General features: G+C 35.8%; 1 protein-coding gene across 2 annotated transcripts; it reads left to right on the forward strand.

The window, feature by feature from the left end:
* Nucleotides 1-1,759: 1,759 nt before the first annotated feature.
* On the forward strand, nt 1,760-19,619 carry LOC143875605 (membrane protein of ER body-like protein). 2 transcript variants are annotated; one of them, XM_077377213.1, is made up of 10 exons: nt 1,760-2,025; nt 4,619-4,768; nt 5,200-5,742; nt 8,118-8,264; nt 9,072-9,206; nt 11,209-11,496; nt 13,055-13,348; nt 14,178-14,444; nt 15,971-16,032; nt 18,657-19,619. In XM_077377213.1, the coding sequence occupies exons 1-10, from the start codon at nt 1,869-1,871 to the stop codon at nt 19,131-19,133; spliced, it is 2,520 nt and encodes an 839-aa protein (XP_077233328.1). In that variant the 5' UTR covers nt 1,760-1,868; the 3' UTR covers nt 19,134-19,619. The 2 variants fall into 2 exon arrangements, with proteins under 2 accessions (XP_077233328.1, XP_077233337.1); XM_077377222.1 differs by lacking the exon at nt 4,619-4,768 and having other exon boundaries at nt 1,763-2,025.
* The last annotated feature ends 319 nt before the right edge of the window (nt 19,620-19,938 follow it).

A 19,938-nucleotide genomic window follows, 5' to 3' on the forward strand; every position in this document is an offset into this window, starting at 1 on the left:
AGGGAGTTGAGTGTTGCCAATTGAATCAATGGATTACGTAAAAATGCACAAGTGGGTCTAACAATCGTCATTTAAGAATGAGTGTGACTTTCTTGTAAGCATTTTCTATATAGAGGAATGATAGATGCAAGAGCCAGAGAAGGGCCCTTGAATAGATTCACGCCATTTTTAAAATTGTTTGAGAAACTGAATTCGGTTGCACTTAGTGACGTGGATCTATTCAAGGGCACTTCTTTAGCCCTTGCGTAAAGAGGGCCCTTGCATCTATCATTTCTCTTATGTATAATTCTATTATTAGAAAATGCTAAAAAGGAAGTCACTTAGTCCTTAGAAGAAACTCACATTAATAAGGCTAAACCATTGATTTTTGTAGTCCACGTTTGGATACTCACAAGATTTAGATTTGGATTTAGTTGACATTTTGAACTGGATCAAATCCTAAAACTTTCCAAATAAGCTACAACAGTGCAAAGAATTCCAATTTTCAAATCTTTTCTGCTAGATATATTTGGAAATCAATATTTGTGGCAACTTCCTTCACCTTCGCTGCTCATCGACGTTGCTCCGGCAGTAGCGAGACATCCCTCCTCTCTCTCTCTATCTTTGTCTCTCTCTCTTAAAACATGTTCATGAAGATGATGGATGTATTTTGTATCCAAAACTCAAATCCAAATCAAAATACAAATGCATGACGTATCCAAACGGGCCCTAATTTACTTTCTAAATTGTGCATTTACAAGGCACACATTTGAGGACTGGGATCGCCCTATTGAAGTGATTTTTGTGGCATATGCCATCATACATAGGGACTAGTAGATGAACGGTTGGGATCATCTAACAAGTGGGTCCCACCTTCACTATTGCCCCATAATAGTACTTTTGAAGGAGAATTGTGCAGACTTAATCATTTATCAATCCTGATCTGCTAATCAATGTTTAATTTAGCCTACTGATACTGGCACTACCATGTTTTAATAATTGCACAAACTCACCTTGTCTTTTCTTTTTTAATCCGCTCATGACAGCTTTTTAAATACTAAAAGACAAGATGAGTTAGTGCAATTATAACAACACAGTGGTTCCGATATCATTTGCGTTAATTTATTTACTCAATCGTGGTTTGTTAGTGCCATTTATAAAGTCAAGTCAGAATAAAAATAGGGAAATGATACTTAGTCCCATTCATGAAGTCTAAGTCAAAACGAATTTTTTATAGTTCCTTATATTTTCACAATAAAAATAGGGAAATGATTTCAGCACAACCATATTCTGATACATGCGCTCATGTATATTGTCTTTTAGTATTTAATGGTTTCTTAACTCATAAGTGCACTGAGAACTGTAATAACCTTTTTACAGTTCTTTAAACACTAAAAGGAAAAAAGGAAGAGATACATGAGCGAATGTATAAAAACATGGTTGTGCTGAAATCATTTCCCTAGGAAATGATATCAGCACAAACATGTTTTAATAATTACACTAACTCATCTTGTCTTTTATTATATAAAGAGCTGTCAAGGTTATTACAGCTCCCACAAGGCTCCGACAAGCAATTTTAAAAAGAAAAGACAAGCTGAGTTTGTGCAATTATTAAAACATGGTTCCGCTGATACCACTTCCCTAATAATAAATGATTCTGATAAAAGTCATGGGCGTGTGTAACAGGGAGACTCACGTTTTGTCCTGTAGTCCAGAATCTGCAATTCTGCACCAACTTTCAGAACTTTTTTTTATTGTTTTTCCTGTTACATAATCAGTTGAGGAAGACTAATGCACTTGTCATTAACTTTCTCTCTTTCCCATTACTGTTTAGTTGGCCTTTGTTTTTCTCTGCATTTCTTCCACTTCTGGTTTTTCATTTTTTTCCCATGGAAACAGAGATAGAGGAACAAGAGGAATACATGAGCTTGAAAGTGAGGACCAGAAAGATAAAAAATGAAAAGGAACTAAAAGCTGAAGAACAAGTTGGTGCAAAAGAAGAGTTGGGTGAGCAAGAAAGAAGCATTTTCTTGGATGTAACTCAAGGTAAAGACCCTTTTTTCTATCATTCCTATGCATTTTTTTGTCTCTGTTGAGTGGTTTCTTTCTTGTTTTGGGTTTAAGTAATGAGAAAACGGTTCCTACACATATGTGTAGAGAGTTCTCTACACACTAGGCTTTTTATTAAAAGGTGGTATTGTTTGGAGTTAAATGACTGTCATGCCCTTGATTTACTGTATCTGCTTCTATCAGTGGGGCATGCTTGAAGGTTTCACAAATAAGAAGTGTTGGAGACTGAAAAGTTTTTTTAATTTTCTTCTTTGTTTTGGTGGGTATTTTCAAATGCATTGGATGAACTATTTGTTTGATGGGAAATCAGCTTTCAGCTTATGAGTTGCACTGGAAGGCTATAAATTTGATGAAAAAAAAGGGTGGTTTTGTGATTTTGGGAATTAGGTATTATATTATTTAATGGTGGGACCAGATCAGGTTGTGGATTTTGATGGTTATGGACCTATATGTGCAAGACTGTGATGTTTTACTGTGTGAAGCTAGTTGATTTAGAAGGGAGAAACTTGTTTGGTTTCTTGAATGGATTTGCTCTGTGTTCTTTTTCTTTTTAGGTTCATCAAAGAGACCTGCTGTTCTATTATATCCATGGCTAATTTATTTGTTTCATTGTTGTATTAACTATTAACTATACCAGAATTTCCAGTCTCGGACCTGGAGCAAACAAGAAGAGATATGAACGGTTTGAATTTCAAAATTTTGACTTTCTTACTCTAAAAAATGATATTACATAACATAAAAGACTTCATAAGCTGCTCAAATCTTGCTTTCAATTCTGCAAAACTAGTCTATGCGATTGCAAGAGTAAGGTATATCGCTGATCAGATCAGATGCGTAGCGCTGATTAACGGGTTGATCTTAGACTCTTAATCCAACCTTGATTTCTAGTCTCAGGACAATTTATACTTGCTTCAAATTTGTTCCCAACTGTAGAATACCCACACAAATAGGCCGTTCTCTGTTATCTCCTTAGCTTTGAAAGTGCTTCATTGGGAAATCAAATACAACTATTCTCCAGCTGTTGTGGTGAATAATGGGTTCCTTATTTTTCCACCAAATTGTAGGGAAAAAGAGGTGGAAAAGTCATTTTTAAGTCAGAACAATTGCTCTTCTCAGATTAATTTAAATGTACTAAATATTGGTGGGGGCGCTTGACAAACAAGGAGCAATTGGAGGAGAAGAACAAGATAATGGACTAAGATGAATATGGAATAAAGTCATTTGTAAGTCAGAAGACTCAGAACATTAGTCCTTTCCAGTAGTAAACAAATAGATGTCCTAAGATTATCCAAGTAAAAATAGTTTGTTCAGCACAAAGCCTGTTTAGAGCAAGGAGTTTGCTGACCTTGTTTAAAAACATGCTTGTGTCATTGGTTGATATCAAGAATTACAATTTTAGCTTCTGACCCATCAGAATGTATGCTGACCTCCTATTTACAAGAGAGCCCAATAAAACTTGTGGGGTACTGTTACATTTATTGTCTGCCGTCAAATCAAATTTTACCCTTTATTTGTTCTCATGTTTGCGAGCCTCGGCGCAACGGTAAGGTTGCTCCATTGTGACCCCGCAATGGCAGGAGCCTCGTGCACTGGGCCACCCTTTTTTTTTTAATCTCTTCTCACGTTTCCTATTACCTGCTTAAGGCATAAAAATTACCACCCACCCTTTTTTTTTTAATCTCTTCTCACATTTCCTATTAACTGCGTAAGGCATAAAAATTGCTTCAGACCTATCTAACAGTTTGGAGCTGTTAGAGACAGGTTTGGTTGCTGAAAATCAATAATCAGAAAGAAATGCAAAACCACCACTAGTCTAAAGATCATGAAGTCGCTGATGGTGTAGAAGTGTTCAAGTCGTATTTTTTTTCCATCTGAACTCATAAAATTCGGTGGTCTTTTGCTAGATATGAAATATTAGGAACTTCAACAGTTATTTTAAAAATTCCAATATAATTCCTTGAAATCTCCGAAGTTCAGTTTTTAGGGTCATGTAAGATTACTTAATGCCCCTGTTAATGAGTTAGGATCCAACACATAGTAAATCTACAAATAGGATTTCTCGGTACAAGAATAAATTAACGAACAAGGACCCAAAATCTTGGTTAGAATTTCTGTGCACAAGAATAAATTAACGAACAAGGACACAAAATCTTGGTCGTATGCCTGACAAGAAGACCTAATAAACAGAATTTGATCTAGTTAACATTGTTTTGTCAATCCAAGATGCAGTATTTTTGGTATTTCAGACCAAAAGAGATCTTCTATGGTTCATTAGTGGTCCAACATCATGTATCATTATTTTATTATAGAGAAAGCTCAAGTTGGCTCTAGGTTACAATTTCTTGAACTAGTCCCCCATGCACATCATCTTTATTTTATCTTGTAGTATTCTATAATAGCAAAGTGTTCGTAAGCATTTTCAAACCTCAAACTTTCTTGGAGATTACATCCCTCGGTGTTCTTTGCTTGGGATAATCCATCTGGTATTTCAGTAACTTCGTAGAGTTTAGTACTAGCATTTTGGTGTTTGATGAACATACAATTACTTTTGCCATTTCTTTGACTGAAGGAATATGGAAGTGTCGCCACTGCACTTGGACCTACAAAATGGAAAGTCCTGACATAGATCATATTCACAATCATGGGGACTGTTACCACAGGGTGATGAATGTGAAAACATTTTCTCAGCAGGGATCATGTTTTGGTTTACAAATTAAAGGTTAGTAGCTGTCGAAATTTCCAAAGTTGAACATAATATCGAAGCTCACGTGATCCAACTAATCTATTAGAATTCTCCACAGTAACTTCCACTATACCTATTAAAAAGAAAAAAACTTCCACTGCCAATTTCATACTGGTAATTCTTATAAAATATTGCTACCAGAATGTAACATTTTTACTTGTATCTTGGCATTGACTAGGGAAAGATGCAACTCTTATTTCTTGTTTTATTAAATGTTCTGATGCCTATTTAAATCTAATTATAGAGTGTTCTAAACCAATTTTGCATGAACTCCTTCAGTTGGTGTTAGCATGGAGTCCTTGACTTGCCTTAAATGATTTAAACCTATGTTCCTGTCTTGTAGTGCATATACTTTGTATACACAAAAGGTGCATGTAACAAAATGGACGTGTGCTGCATGTTTACAGGTATTGAATCCACCGATGAAATTGATGGAAGAGAATTTAGGACTCTTGGCTGCCCTCCTGGTGAGAATGGCGTAGGAGAGAAGCCCGATTTTGGAGCGAAGCACTCTGAAATTCAAAATGGATATACCATTTTGGATAACCACCAAAGCCAATCAAGTTCCATTACACATTTTGAAGAGTATTGTGAAAATGGAACTGCAAGATTTGAGCCTGTTATGGATGAAATTGTAAAACATGCAAATGGTAGACCAGTACATGAGAGTAACCTGGAAGTAACGGATGTTGAGAGGGTGTTGGAGGAGCAAGAAACTCATGATTTGTACTGTCCTAATTGTAATTCATGTATTACTAAGAGGGTTATTTTACGGAAAAGAAAACGGATAGTTCGAGATCTCGAATATGATATAAAGCGCGGAAAAATTCAACCTGTTGTACCTGATCTGGATGCTAGTCCTGTTGCATCTGCAGTTGGTGATCAAAATCATCATACAGAGCCTGATATATTCAGATGTTTATCGTGCTTCAGTTTTTTCATTCCAACAGGTACACTTTTGCCTTTCCCAAGCATATTAAGATGTGCAGTATTTGTTTCCTATGTTTTGTTATGCGGAGTCTTTTTTTTAATATAATTTTTACTAAAGCATGGTAAAGCTTCATGTTGGACAAGCTGTTTGTGGTGATCCATGATAATCTTTATGATTGAATAATGCTTGAATTCGCTATCTCTGATAATTCACTGCTTGCATGGCTAAACATAATAGTATATACTTTATCGCGAACTGGTCATTTAACTCTAATTGTTAGTAGTGTACGGAAATTTTATCTTCATCATGTCATGCTTCTCATGTTTATTAGGATGGCTATTAGATTTGAGGAGTTGTCCTACCCGAACTATGTGAAATTTTGGAGCCAATTAGTATGCATTTATTGAAATTAAAGGGATAACCCTGGCTGGAAGTTCTGTTTCTACAGAATTTTATCTATATTGCAAATGAATGTTAAAATGACAGCAATGAGTGGTTTAGATCATCCAAATATGTGGGCCCCATTTTTACTTTTTCTACCGTCATTTTTCCTTGGAAAATATGCCTGGACATCATATAATTCCTCAAAAAATAAATAAGATAGGCATACTAACAAATATGACTGGCTCAACAACACACTAAAAGCATTATAGTTTACACCGATATTATCAAAACATGATATTTGATGAAAAATATGCCAAAAATCATTAAAACATAAGCAGGAACTTTGGTGGAAACCAGATGTATCGCTTTATTTCTGGCCTCATCAGACAATAGAATTTTTTTTTAAGTTCAGGTGTTCTGATCAACATGCGATAAGAATTGGATGATAACCTGGCCACACTAAGATTCGAACCTTGATGAGAGGTGAGGAAATCTTGTAGGATTCAGATTCATGGTGACTACCAACTGCGAAGCTCGTAATCATTATGGAAAGTTGTTCGTGATGATCTGTAAATCCACCACTTCAGGCCATGTCATATTGATATTAACATTTTGATGATTGGAAAGTTAATAATGTCAATAATTTTGATTTTTTTAATTATAACATTGCTATTTTGAAAAGTAATGGCAACTCTACGCAAGCCCAGGGACTAGGTAGCCCCATGACAAAAGACAAAAAGAAACAAGTTCTGTAAAAGAGGCAATGATTTACAAAAGAGGTAACAGTACCGAGATTATTACTTGAATTGGTAACTTTGTTGAGGGTCTTGACACATCTATTTGGATGTGGTTATAGAAGTTTATGGTTATGAAGGAAGCACAGGGCTACTTGAGTGGTCTGTGTACAATTTAACTCATCTCGGATTATCAGCCCGAGATGGACATTTGTGTTATGTGATAGGATGATCAACAAATATATGGACCATTAAGGGAAGTTGAATGTCAAGGTATTTCTAAACAGGGTTTTGTGGTTTTGTTTTGGGCATGTTTGGCTGTTAGGAATTTGTTTTCATGATAAATTGGCGTCTCCAAGTAGAGATAAGGGTGAAATCCCTAAAAATCAGGAAACAAAATCCCGGAAACTAATGTTTCCAGTGATCAGAAGTTGCTACAATTCCAGAAACAAAAAACTCTACTCAAAACCGGATCGACCTTTTCTGGATTTCTAGCAGCAGCTGATTACCACTAGAAACACTAGTTTCTGGCCCTCTTCTCCACTTGGAGATGCCAATTTATCATGAAAACAATATTCCTGGCCGCCAAGCGCGCCCTTTATGCTTTTTAGATTTTTTTGGCCTAGGTTTTGAGAACCTAGAGATGCATTTTTCCAAAAAGCCTAAAATATTCAAATTTGATCGCATAGTGTTGATATCGTGTTAATAACAAGTCAAACCATTCCAATGAATTTTATGACAATGCGTATCCTAAGCCGCTGGTAGAGAAGCTGGAAGCAGTACGAGTTGGGAGGTAAGTGACTCATGCTTGAGTCACATGATCAGTGCCATTTAACAAGTTACTCTGTTCCCTTAACTGCAGCTGGTCTAAAAAGCATAATAACACGTGGTATATACATACACCTCTGCCCTTAATGCAACTTTGTTCCTTTTTTAATATTCCTAAAAAATAGTTATCTTTTTCCAAAAAAAGTATATACATGCACTTGAACACATGCATGTGAATATCATCTTCTATACAGTGTACAAAAACATGATAACCGAATAATAGCGAAATTTTCATTACTAGTGAAACCTTCCGATCCTAGCATGGATCTTACTGTTTGTTGTGTTTCTGTCACATGAATGACTTTGTTATGATTCTCTATGGGTATCTACAATTATTTGTCCACTGTATTCTGTGATTGATTAGCTCTATCTTGTTCGCATTATGGATTACTGAGTTTAAGCATTTTTTTATTGAATGGGAGTTTAAGAATTTTTTGTAACTTGACAGCTAGTGGTTCTAAATTATTCCGGGTTTTTGGAAGAAGTGATGAGGGTGAAAACTTGCAACGTCCACAACAAATACCAGCTAAGAACACAAGTTGGATCTTCTCTTTTTTTGGGCTGGTGAAGGGAAAAATGATAGAAAAGGAGCCAGGTAAGCATGCCATTTTTAAATTATTCTCCTCATTTAGACACCAAGCGTTTGTAGGCAACTACTACTAGGCATGAGGTCTGCTTTTATATTCTTTTGCTAAATGTGAAATTTTAAGATGCATAAAGAAAGATTCATGTTGTTTCCCACTTGAACGATATACTACATATGACTTCGATATTCTGAACATGGAAATTAAGGAGGTACCATTTAAATGCTTACTCTCAAGCTGTTACACCCTTCAATTGATACCTTGTTAGCATTCAGAATTTATTCTTTAATTCTAATATTCACGAATTTGTACTCTGAAGGACCTTGACAATTGAATTGGTTTTAGAGGTTATCACCTAAGACCATGTGCTAGAGGGATTTTTTGAGCATAAGTCAGATTGCTTAACAGGCCTGGTACATAATTGGATACAAAATTTCACAATCTGGAAGAGAATGCTGTTGGAAGAGATTCACAATCCATGACGCCTATTCAAAAACATTTGGCTATCTTGAGAAAGAACCTCTATAACAAAGACTTCATTCTCTTGGTCTAAAGAAATTCTGAACTCCATATTCATTAGCTCATTTCCCAATACATTATTTTTAGGCTTTAGGAACTCTGGTTCTTCTGCAAGGTAGTCGTGCAGTTTCCTGTGATTTTTAGGCTTTAACACTTGTCAGAACAGTAACAACCGGCAATAAAAGTTGGTCGTTTCTCATACAGGGTTGAAAATGAAAAATCATTTTCCTTTGGAAAATAGTGGCTATATATACATCATGAAAATTATTCGACACATTTTGTTTATTATGTTGATGCAGGGGACGATACGCAACAAGCTGAAGAAGTTACTGTTGAAACATCACACCCACCGCGAACACCCGGATCTTTGCTTGGGGAAACAGAAATTGCATTTGGGGAGAAACTGGATGGTGCTGATAAAATGAATGGTGCAGGTATGGTACAATTGTTTCAGAGAAACATGGGTATTATGAACCAAATTCCACTGTTTTGTCTGCAACTGCTTATGTTTTTTTGCACGTGTGTTGTAACCAAATACTTCACTTTATCTGTAAAATAGAGAAAATATGCTGTTATGAAAACAAGTTGAAATGGAAAAAGGGGGAAAAAGAGAGAAAAAAGAAAAAAAATGTTATTTTAGGGGAAAGAATGGGATTCTGATTATTTCTACTAATCATCTCATATTCTTTTTTCATTGTTTAATCAAAGCCATGGAGACCAAATTGCAGGAATGGCCTTTAAAGGGACATAAACGGAAAATAAAACTATATAGACAGACCCTTATGCGTCTTATGTAATATAGTACCATACTCTCAGCAGAACACCTTTATTCTTTCTTTGCCCCATGTGTAACCATACCCAATACAAGATCCTATCATGAATTGACAAATATCACTAACATTACACAAACTGGACAACCCTAACCATCCAATTGGAAGAATTTTGGCCGCTGAATATGGATTGTTGATCATTTTTTTTAAATCCCCAATTTGTGGCCTTCTCAAGTCCTCCACTTGGATGATTATGTTCATCTGATACACTGTGACATTTAGGCTACAACCACTACCAATTGAGTCCCACAGATACAGGGCCCAGATCTTTTACATATATTCCACTGTATAGGACCAATTAGGGGAAGGGAAAAGAAAAGTTTTCACACAATATGCTTTCCTTGAATAAACATAAAACTTAAGACACTGGCCTGGTCCATAATGCAGAGAGCATTTATGTAAATGGAAATATTTGTTTTATACTTCTTTATAAAATTCACAAAATGCATTCATAAACTTCTATTTATTTTTTTATTATATTCATTTTTAGCAACACAATTTTATAATTAAAAATAGTGAATGCAAATCTCATAAGAAGCTTATTAGCACATTGAAAGAGAGATTGCACCCATATGTAGATGAAAATTTTGCTGATGATGGAACTCACACTCTTTTGTCAACCTGGAGTTCCACTACCCACAGAGTCTCATGTTGGTAATGGAGAACAAGTGGAGATCCCACCATTGAAACCTTGGAAAGATGTGAACAGTGTTCTGGTTATATCCAATCACGGGACTGATCGGATCAGAGAAACTCACATTGACATAGTAGAGAAATTGGACGGTGCAATTTCAGCAGGTATGTGATAGTTTTCTCAAGAAATTTATGAATGGTGTGAACCCAAAGGACATTTTATGGTCAAAGCCACAAGCTCTGAAATTGTTCCAAAGTCGCGCCTTTACCTTAGTGGAGGTACCCTCAAGCATGTTGTTGAGGTCAGGGTTCAAAGTTCATCCTTACATATTAAAAATAGGATTAACAGGTTCCAGTGCTAATAATGTAACTAATAAGCAAACCCTACCCCTAATTCTTAGATGTATTTCAGAACGACGTTCCATGTAGTATGGAACCATTGGTTATTGATGCTTTGTGAATATGTAAAATCCATTCAGGCATTATTTTAAATGAAGTATTTTCTTGACATATATCTGCATTCGGTCATTCATCCTTTAAAAGGTAACTTATTCATGATATCATTTGAATAAAATATTAGAGACAGAAAGTCACTTGAAGGTTCTTGACACTTTACATACTTATATCCACCTTTACCCCTCCTCTCTTTGCAAACTACATTCCATGTAGTTTGGAACCACTGGTTCCTTGTTGCTTTATGGATATGTGAAATTCATTCATGCGTTTGTCTATCAACTACGCAATGTCATTCATCCTTAAAAAGTAACTTCTTCATGACATCAATTGAATAGGATATTAGAGACATGAACTCATTTGAAGCTTCTCTCACTTCTTTTCAGTGGGGGGCATAAATTTAACATATTTTTACTCTTTTTGTTAATCAGGTCTCATAACATGTACTTATTTACCATTCACAATTCTTCTGGTGATATTCTTAATGGCTAGTCATTTTTGGATTTCAATGTTGATGCAGGGAATGATGCAACAAAGCATGTTGAAAGTGAAAAGATTAACTCATCGAGCCTCTTACCATCGTTAGGAAAAACTCTTCCAGATGAAATAAATGGCACTGTCCCAAAAGCTCAGCTCCCTGAGCACATTATTATTGATTTTGGGAAACAAGCCATGGGTTCAGAACTCAAACCTCGGGAAAATGAGAAGAACATGATGATTTTTTCAAAACAAGAAGCTTTGCTGGTTGGAGCAGTACAAGTTGACATTGGAAAAAAATTGGATGGTGCACCTAAAACGAGCATTACAGGTATTAGGCAAGATTCTCAAACAGATTGAGTAAAGATCCTAAAATCCTTGTTTTATTTCCAACCCTTTTTTATGCTAGCACAACTGTCTGAAAGATGTGGAAAGAAGGGGGAAAAACTGCTTATTGACAACTTAGGCATGAAAGTCAGGTAACTTGATTTGCAGAAGTGACAGTCGTTACTGACAGATATATAACATGGCATAACACAGCTGACACAAAACATGAAACCAAAACTACCATCACTTAAAATTTGTAAACATGTGAATATGGTTGGTGGATGATGATGAACATGGAAACTGTTATTCTTCTAACAATTGTGCTGGCAAAAATGTTCCAAAGTCGGTACATTTTGTCTTTATTGTAACCCCATGTCCCCTTCACTAGGAGAGACATCGATGTATGCTTATTTTTAGTAACAAATTCCCAATTGCTTTCAATGTTTTACCATAGTAACACTGGATAGAAAACAATTTCATAGATAAATGAGGGTTTTTAGAGAAAAAGCTAGATTAAACACTTCATTTAATTGGGTCTTCATGATGTATACTTGTTTTTTTTTTTAATGGTAATGTGTACTTGTTTCGCATGCACAATGTTTCTAGATATAGGTTTCATGTCTGCTCATTTTTGGCTTTATGCGTTGCTATAGTCAATGATACATGCATCCTGTTGAAATGGATACTGTTAACTTGTTTATCCTACCAAGAATATTTTGATAAAGCTCTGTTAGATGAGAAAAAGTTATCTTTCATTAATTCGAAGAGCCTGGCTCCTGAAAATATCATATCAATTTTGGAGAATAAGTGAAAGATCCAGAACCCACATGTTTGCAAGATGAGAAAAGTATTGACTTTTAAAATTAATAAATTTTATTGCCTGGAGAAACAGTAGCTGGGATTAGAGAAAATTTGGAAATGTGCATAGAAAGAACATCAGGCATTAAAGGGAAGCATACCTTTCTATTTTTTTATTGCATCAAGTTTGATGCTATTCAAAAGCCATGGAAGAAAAGAAAACCAAAACTGAGTTCTGATTATTGATATACTAACTAAGCATTGCATTACTGTTCCTTTTCAAAAAAAAAAAAAATCGGCATTACTTTACACTATATAAAGGTGATAATGTCACTTTCATGATTATATTTTACAAATAAACAAATCAACAAATAGAATGTAAATTGAGTGACCTTTATATAGGAACTTTCATTCTCTGGACACTTTTTTGACTTGACAGTCTTTGTAAAATGAGAGTTGGCTGGTGGGTTTCCTGTGTTTTTTTTAATTTCTTGTATCCTTAAGTAATCTTTCATTAAAAGGATTCAATGATGATTTTATATTATAACCATATGTAACTACAAATGTATCCCATAGGTTTTCAATATTTTACCATGATACCACGGGATGGAAATCAATTGCATAAATAAATCACAGATTTTATAAGAAAAAGGTTAGGCTTTTCTATTAATTAGGTTTCCATAGGGTATTGTTATTTCACATGCAGAGAGGGTCTGAAGATATACTTAATGTTTAAACTTTTCTGGGTTTATACATTAATGCAGGGAATGGTGCAATACAACATGTTGAAAGAGATATTGTTAACTTATCTATTCCATCGTCAGATTTAGGCAAGACTACGCCAGATGATAAAAATGATACCATTTCATTAGTTTCAAGAGCCCCGCTCCCTGAAAATTTTAATACCAATTTTGGGAAACAAATAAAGGATCAGGAACTGAAGCAATTGGAAGATGAGAAAAGTATTCTGATTTCTGAACAACCCGATGCTTTGCTGCCCGGAAAAGCTCCTCCAGTTGATGTTGGAGAAAAATTGGTTGCTGCCCCTAAAACTGCAGGTACGAGGAAATTTTTTAAAACAACATAAGAGTAGGGTGATTGAAAAGTACGCTGTGTTATTTTGTTTGCGATTCATTGTGATGCTACTACATAACTGTTTAGATAATGTGGAAAGAAAGAAATCAAAATTTTTTATTTTCATTATTGACCGCTTAAGCTAATTGATTTAGACTGAACAATACAACCTTCTATGCAACATATATACATATTATTGTTTTGAAATGGTAAGAGTTAATTGATAAAAGGACAGACATATATCACATATGTGGTTAACGTTATAAACAACTGAAGAAAGATAGGAACCAGATGACATTAAAATCGCCATCATGCATCGTGGCAAGCCCAACTGATCTTTGTTTCATCCAACTCCTCAAAACCATGTCCTTAACCTTGAATTTCGGTCCATAAACAGCTGTCAACTTATCGACAAAACTACATCTCCTAGGTTTGACTAATGCATATCTATATGTCTGATATGAATCTACATGGTAGCGCTTCATTAATGACTGATATGAATCTATATGTATCAATACATCTCCTAGGTTTGACTAATGCATATCTTATCGACAAAACTACCCTAGTTTTTACTTGCACCAGATCAGATGTGTGATCTATCATTATAACATTCATAAATTATATAGAAAACTTATGGAATACCAGGGTAACCAACGTATTTATGATTCTTAAATGGGACATTTATATTAACAAATTACGTACCCTGACAAAAGAAAAACAGAAGAAGTCATGTCACAGCTTATTTGTCCTGCTCATTGTGCTCCTGAAATATATTCTGAATTGACAGATCGTTCTTTTTGTTTCCACGTGCAGAGGATGATGGGATACAACCCGTTAAAGAAGGCATGGTTAAACCAGTGACATTATTGCCGTCCCAAATTACGCATGAGATTTCTGTTTCAACAGCAACAAATGTTATGCTAGATACGGAGACTCGAATCAATATGGGTGACAAAAGGGTGGAAATAGCTACTAATCATGAGTGGGATGTTCTTAAAAGCATTGTGTATGGGGGTCTAATCGAGTCAATTACAAGCCTTGGTGTGGTTTCATCTGCAGCTGGTTCTGCTGCTTCCACATGTAAGTGTCATCAGAATTTCTTACATTACTGCGATAAAACTAATTTGATTTGTCCATATAAGCTTCCAAGGCATCCAAAGTTCTGTTTAGCTTTTTGTTCTTATTGCAATTCTCTTTTGGCATATGGAGTAGGTATTGCAATGCTGTTCTGAACCTTCTTTAGTAAGCATTAGCTGTTATCAACTTCATGCTAGTTTCCTTTTCCACTTGTGGCATTATTATTATGGTATATTACAGGGTAAACCTTATTTTTCACTTACTATAGCTTAATTAATGGACTTTAAGTGGTTTTATGATGGCTTTAACAGAGTCTTCTACCACATTAGAATTCTGAAGCAGTAGATACCATCATTGGAATAATTTCTATCACTCAACGCTTGAAATCATTTTATTTCAATTTCAAGGGTGTTGAATGATAGATGCAAAGTTCAAACAAATACATGGGATATTTATTGAAGGCTACTGATGTTGGCACTACCATGTTTTGATAACTGCACTAACTCGTCTTGTCTTTTGTTATTTAAAGCTGTCAAAGGTTATTACAGTTGCCAAAAAGCTCTTGCAAGCCAATTTAAAAAACAAAAGAAAAGAAAAGATAGGCTGAGTTTGTGCAAATATTAAAACATGGTAGTGCAAAAATCAGTAGCCTCATTGAAATATCTAATTAGTCGTACTGAATATCTAAACATCATCTTCCGCAAACCTGATATAAACCTTTTTGGTTCTCTATTTGCCAGTTATATTCAGTTTCATTGACCCCCTTTTCCTTTTTTCACCATTTTTCCTATTTCTTTGATTATTACTTTTATCCATTTCTCCTTTTTTCATCTCGAGTTCTCTAGCTTTTTATTTGTAAATGTTTATTGACTTTCATTTATTTTATGATCATAGCTATTCTTTATTTCTTTTTCTTGCAACATTTTTCTCTTCATTATTTTTTGAACATAATATTTTGTACTTACTGATGACTGCAATTTTTGTTCCTTCCCATCTCATCATCAATGTCATTGGTTGAGACTGTCACTGGGGACAGTAAAACTTGGGCAATAGTCTTCTGTGTTTTCAGGTTTTAATATGTTGCATACTACACATTGGCTCTGAATTTGAAGGCATTGATTTGTTTCGCTTATTCTTATATTGAGATTAATACTCTATAAAAAGTTAGTGGAAATTTGTAGGAGTTCCATTGAAAATATCATTTATCGTGTGTATAAAGAGTGCTGGATGGATGGGATCCTTCTCACAATATCTCTTTCCACTCATATTTGTACCAGTTACATATGTGCAACTCATATTCATCTGATGATTTTCTTGTATACACAAGGGCATCATGATATTCATTAGTTCGAAGGCATTTTAGTCCCTTAGTAGGCACAGCTTGCTGCATGTTGTTGTTTTCTTAATTAAGATTTATGGAGTCTTTCAATTCTCTCAAGTTCATAGTGCGTAGACCTCTAAATTTTGTTTTTCCTTCTTCAATAAAGATTATGTGTTTTTCTGTAATTTTATTTTCATGGCTTTGGCAGTGAATATCGTAGCCTTGGGATTGGCAAATTTGATTGGAGGACTATTCGTGATTGCTCACAATGTGAGTAATTCCTGATTTCAAGATTATTGTTTGTAGTACACTGAGTAGAAAAGATATCTTTAATAACATTCACATGGAAATTCATTGAACTGCCAGTTCAATAGTTTCTGTACATAAGAAATGAAACTTAACACTAGGGCAAAAAAAATTAGTTAAGGGACCTCTTCCTATATTGTTTGTTGGAAAAACAGATATATTATGCATGCCTTTAATTCTTTCGTCATGAACGATATTTAGCTTTATAATTATATCTTACATGAAAATGTTAAATAGAACGTAAGTAGTTAAATTTCCTGTTCTAACCACATGGCAACAGCATTTAGTTTAAAGCATTCAGTATTGAGGAGTAATGTAACCACTTAACAATGAGACTTGATCAAGATGTTACTTTTAGGTGCCTCCAAACCGGATAAAACTAAGATACTAATGGTATGAGCTTTTCTTAGAATCTTATTCAGAAGGAGGAAAGACGGATTAGTAGTATATATTTCTACTTATTCGGAAGGGAGACAACAGGGGATTAGTTTACTTGTTTGTCGGTCGGCAAAGCCTTCCTTTTGCGACGCAAGCACGCAGGGAGAGGTTTGTTTCCTTGCTCCGGACGCCATACCGGTTTAGTCATTCCGTTCGGACCACTGAAAGCATTCGTAGTTGGTTCCTTACTCCAGCTGAACTAATGCAAACTTACCGATGTTCTTCCCCACCCCCTTACTCAACATAGGGCCAGCCCGTAATAGAGCCTTCTTCCAGCGTCAGTGCAGTGAGGGACCCGTTTGGATTTGGGGTATATATTTCCTTTTTAGGGTCTATATTTCCTTGGGAAATGAGTTTTTGAGCATTTGGAGGACTTATATTCCATGGATTTCTCCCTATTTTCCAGAATTATCCTGCTTTGCCCTTGCAAATGTCTTTCCGTGGATTTTTTCCTATGGAAAATTTTAATATGCATCTACACAACCCCATAGGAAAATTGGGTCCATTGTATATTGGTAATAACCAAATCACAGAGAAGAGGGCATGAATATGGATCACTCCTCTGTTCATTGTATAGCAACCCCAGATGCTTAGATATGTCATGTAGGCCTTAGTAGTTAGTCGATAACAGACCACGTGCATAACTTCTGGCAGTCTTTGGCCTAAATCGAGAGAATAAAGTTCCAACCTACATCATGGGACAATTGGTGTGGGACTAACAATTACGAGTTTGTCTTGTAGAGGAGCTTTACATGCAACTACGTACTTCTCTTTTCTTTTTCTTTTTTCCACTTTAACACCTGAAGTACTATGTTATTACTTATTCTGATTGCAAAATTTTGTTGCATACATTTTTAAGCTCAGCTCGCAAAGTGTACTGTTATCATCCTTAGGTCCCAAGTCTATGTCTTAGGTTTGAAGCTATTGACTAGAGAGTTCTCAAGAAGACCCATCAGTACCTCAACTAAAAAAGTTTACTAGGAGATGGTTCGCTTCAACAAAGTGTCCCCTTTCTGAATATGTTTTGATTACTGACAATGGTGAAACTGTGTTATGAAAAAGCCCACGTCAATGCTTTTAAGGTTTAGAGGAAGAAAGATCTGCAAGAGGAAACTGATACCTTGCATAAAAATTACTCTTATGAATTGATAGATTGATGGAAAGGTAGAAAAACATTTAAAAGAAAATGGGTCTTCATAAAGAAGAATTGCGATGGTGAAAAGTGAGATACAAGGCAATATGAGATACAATACAAGCTTGGTTGCTAGCGCTTTTTGGTCAGTTAGACAGTTAGGGGTCTTAAACTTTGATGCTGTGTTTCTAAACTCCAACTTGGTTGAGAACTCGGCCACAAAAAAAGGAAGCCAACTCAGGTGAGCCAATGATTGAAGCTGTTAATTTTTCATTAACTCGTCCGAGTCAAAGGATTTTGATTGACTTGGTGGGACAATACTCAAATTTGGACATGAACTCGGCCAACGTAAAAGAGAGTCAACTTGGCTAAGCAGAAAATTGAGGGGAGTTTTTAAACAGTGCTTTGATGAGATCTTTTCACCGATGCTCAATAGATTATCTAGTCATGTCGTATTGGTCTTGTTTCCAGTTTGAACCTAGAGCCGGAACAACTAGATGTGAAGGTCACCTTCCTCTATGGTGATTTGGAGAGAATTACATGATGATAAAGTTCAGGTTAAGGAATAATTGGTTTGAAAGCTAAGGAAAAGACTATATGGGTTGAAACAGATGCACAGGAAGCGGCTCCATGGTAGATCATGGGTACCAGAGATCGGGTTTAGATCATTGTTTTTTACAAGAAAATTTGCGTTTATGTCGAGGACATGTTAATTTTCGAAGTGCTTTGTAGGTAAATCTGTGTGTTTTCTTTGGCATATCTTGGTCTGAGATTTAAAATTGCTTTCACTTATCAGTTTCCACAAAGACAGCAAAGAACTATTTTTTACCAACATGTTATAGTGATGCATTATTACCCCACCAATCTGCATATGACTATCTATAGTACATTCCACCAGTTGTATATTTCCTGATCTGATTGTTTACTTGAATATGTGATCTTCTGCTGAGAGAATGGATAACCATATTTCAAAATGAGTTGATCTTTTCATAAACTCTGATCTACACATGTCTTACAGCTTAGGGAACTGAAAAATGATCAACACACAGCCACTGATCGAGAAGAAGAAAACCTCGACCGGTATCAAGAACTTCTTGGGAGAAGAAAGAATTTCCGTCTGCATGCGATTGCTGCAGTTCTATCATACCTCATATTTGGGATATTGCCACCCCTTATTTATGGCTTCTCATTTCGTAAGAGCGACAACAATGAGTACAAGCTCATTGCTATGGCTGCAGCTTCTCTTGTGTGCATTACTCTACTTGCTACGGCGAAGGCCTATGTTCAGAAGGCGCCAAAGAGTTACGTCAAAACCATTCTGTACCATGTTGCCATTGGGGTTACGGCATCGGGTCTTTCCTATGTTGTTGGGGAGCAGCTCAATAGGCTCCTTGAGAAGCTTGGTTTGTTCAACTCTGATGCAGCTACTCCTGGTTCATCTTCCTCCACATTTCTAGGAACTACACTGAGTACACCGGGATGGACATCATTTTGATGATAGGGATCTACTTGAGCATCTTGTAATTTATTGGCTAACGTGCAGTGAATGTTGGGCTGACTGTAAGATCAAGGTATCAACGCGCAGCACAGTCCAATAGAGGTACAGGCTCGATCCTTACGCATTTTGCATTTTGTTTCTGCACGATGATGGGAGTTGCTCTCTCTCTCTCTCTCTCTCTCTCTCTCTCTCTCTCTCTCTCTCTCTCTCTCTCTCCGTTTGTGTCGGTGTCCATAGTTTCTATGGAAAGACACAACATGCCAATTCTTTCTGAGTAGGTTTCTGTTGGTTCTCTTTCTTCAAGTCTAGGCTGTTTGTTGTTGTTTTCTTTTTCTTTTGGGTCTGGGGTGGTGTTCTCCCACCTTTTCCCCTCTTTTAGTATCCTCTGTTTTGTGGTGGTTCTTGTTTCATATGGTGCTAGATGTTTTTGTATCCTACTTTCCTTCTTGTCTAATAAATTTCCACTCGGCTAAAGAAAAACAAGGTTGGTAAGTTACATTCACCTGATAATTACATGAGATTATCTGCATGGTTAAAAATTTCGGTCAAAACATGTTGTTTCGGCAGAAATATTTTGATTTCAGCCTGGACTCAAATGAAATCCACATTGAATCAGTTTTTTTTTACCAAATTTTGCCAAAATGACAATGAAATTTCGGCGAAATAAATTTCACTTTAACGCCTATTTACAAGATTTCCACCGAAATTTTAGAGATACCAAAGATTTTCACAGAATTTCACAATATTTCAGCCAACATTTCCACCGAAACCGAAATATTTCGATTTCGGTGGTGGCCGAAAC

This window comes from Tasmannia lanceolata, unplaced genomic scaffold (genome assembly GCF_043159265.1).
Source record: "Tasmannia lanceolata isolate RefF3 unplaced genomic scaffold, GAP_Taslan_0.1 ptg000002l, whole genome shotgun sequence".
Lineage (NCBI taxonomy): Eukaryota > Viridiplantae > Streptophyta > Magnoliopsida > Canellales > Winteraceae > Tasmannia > Tasmannia lanceolata.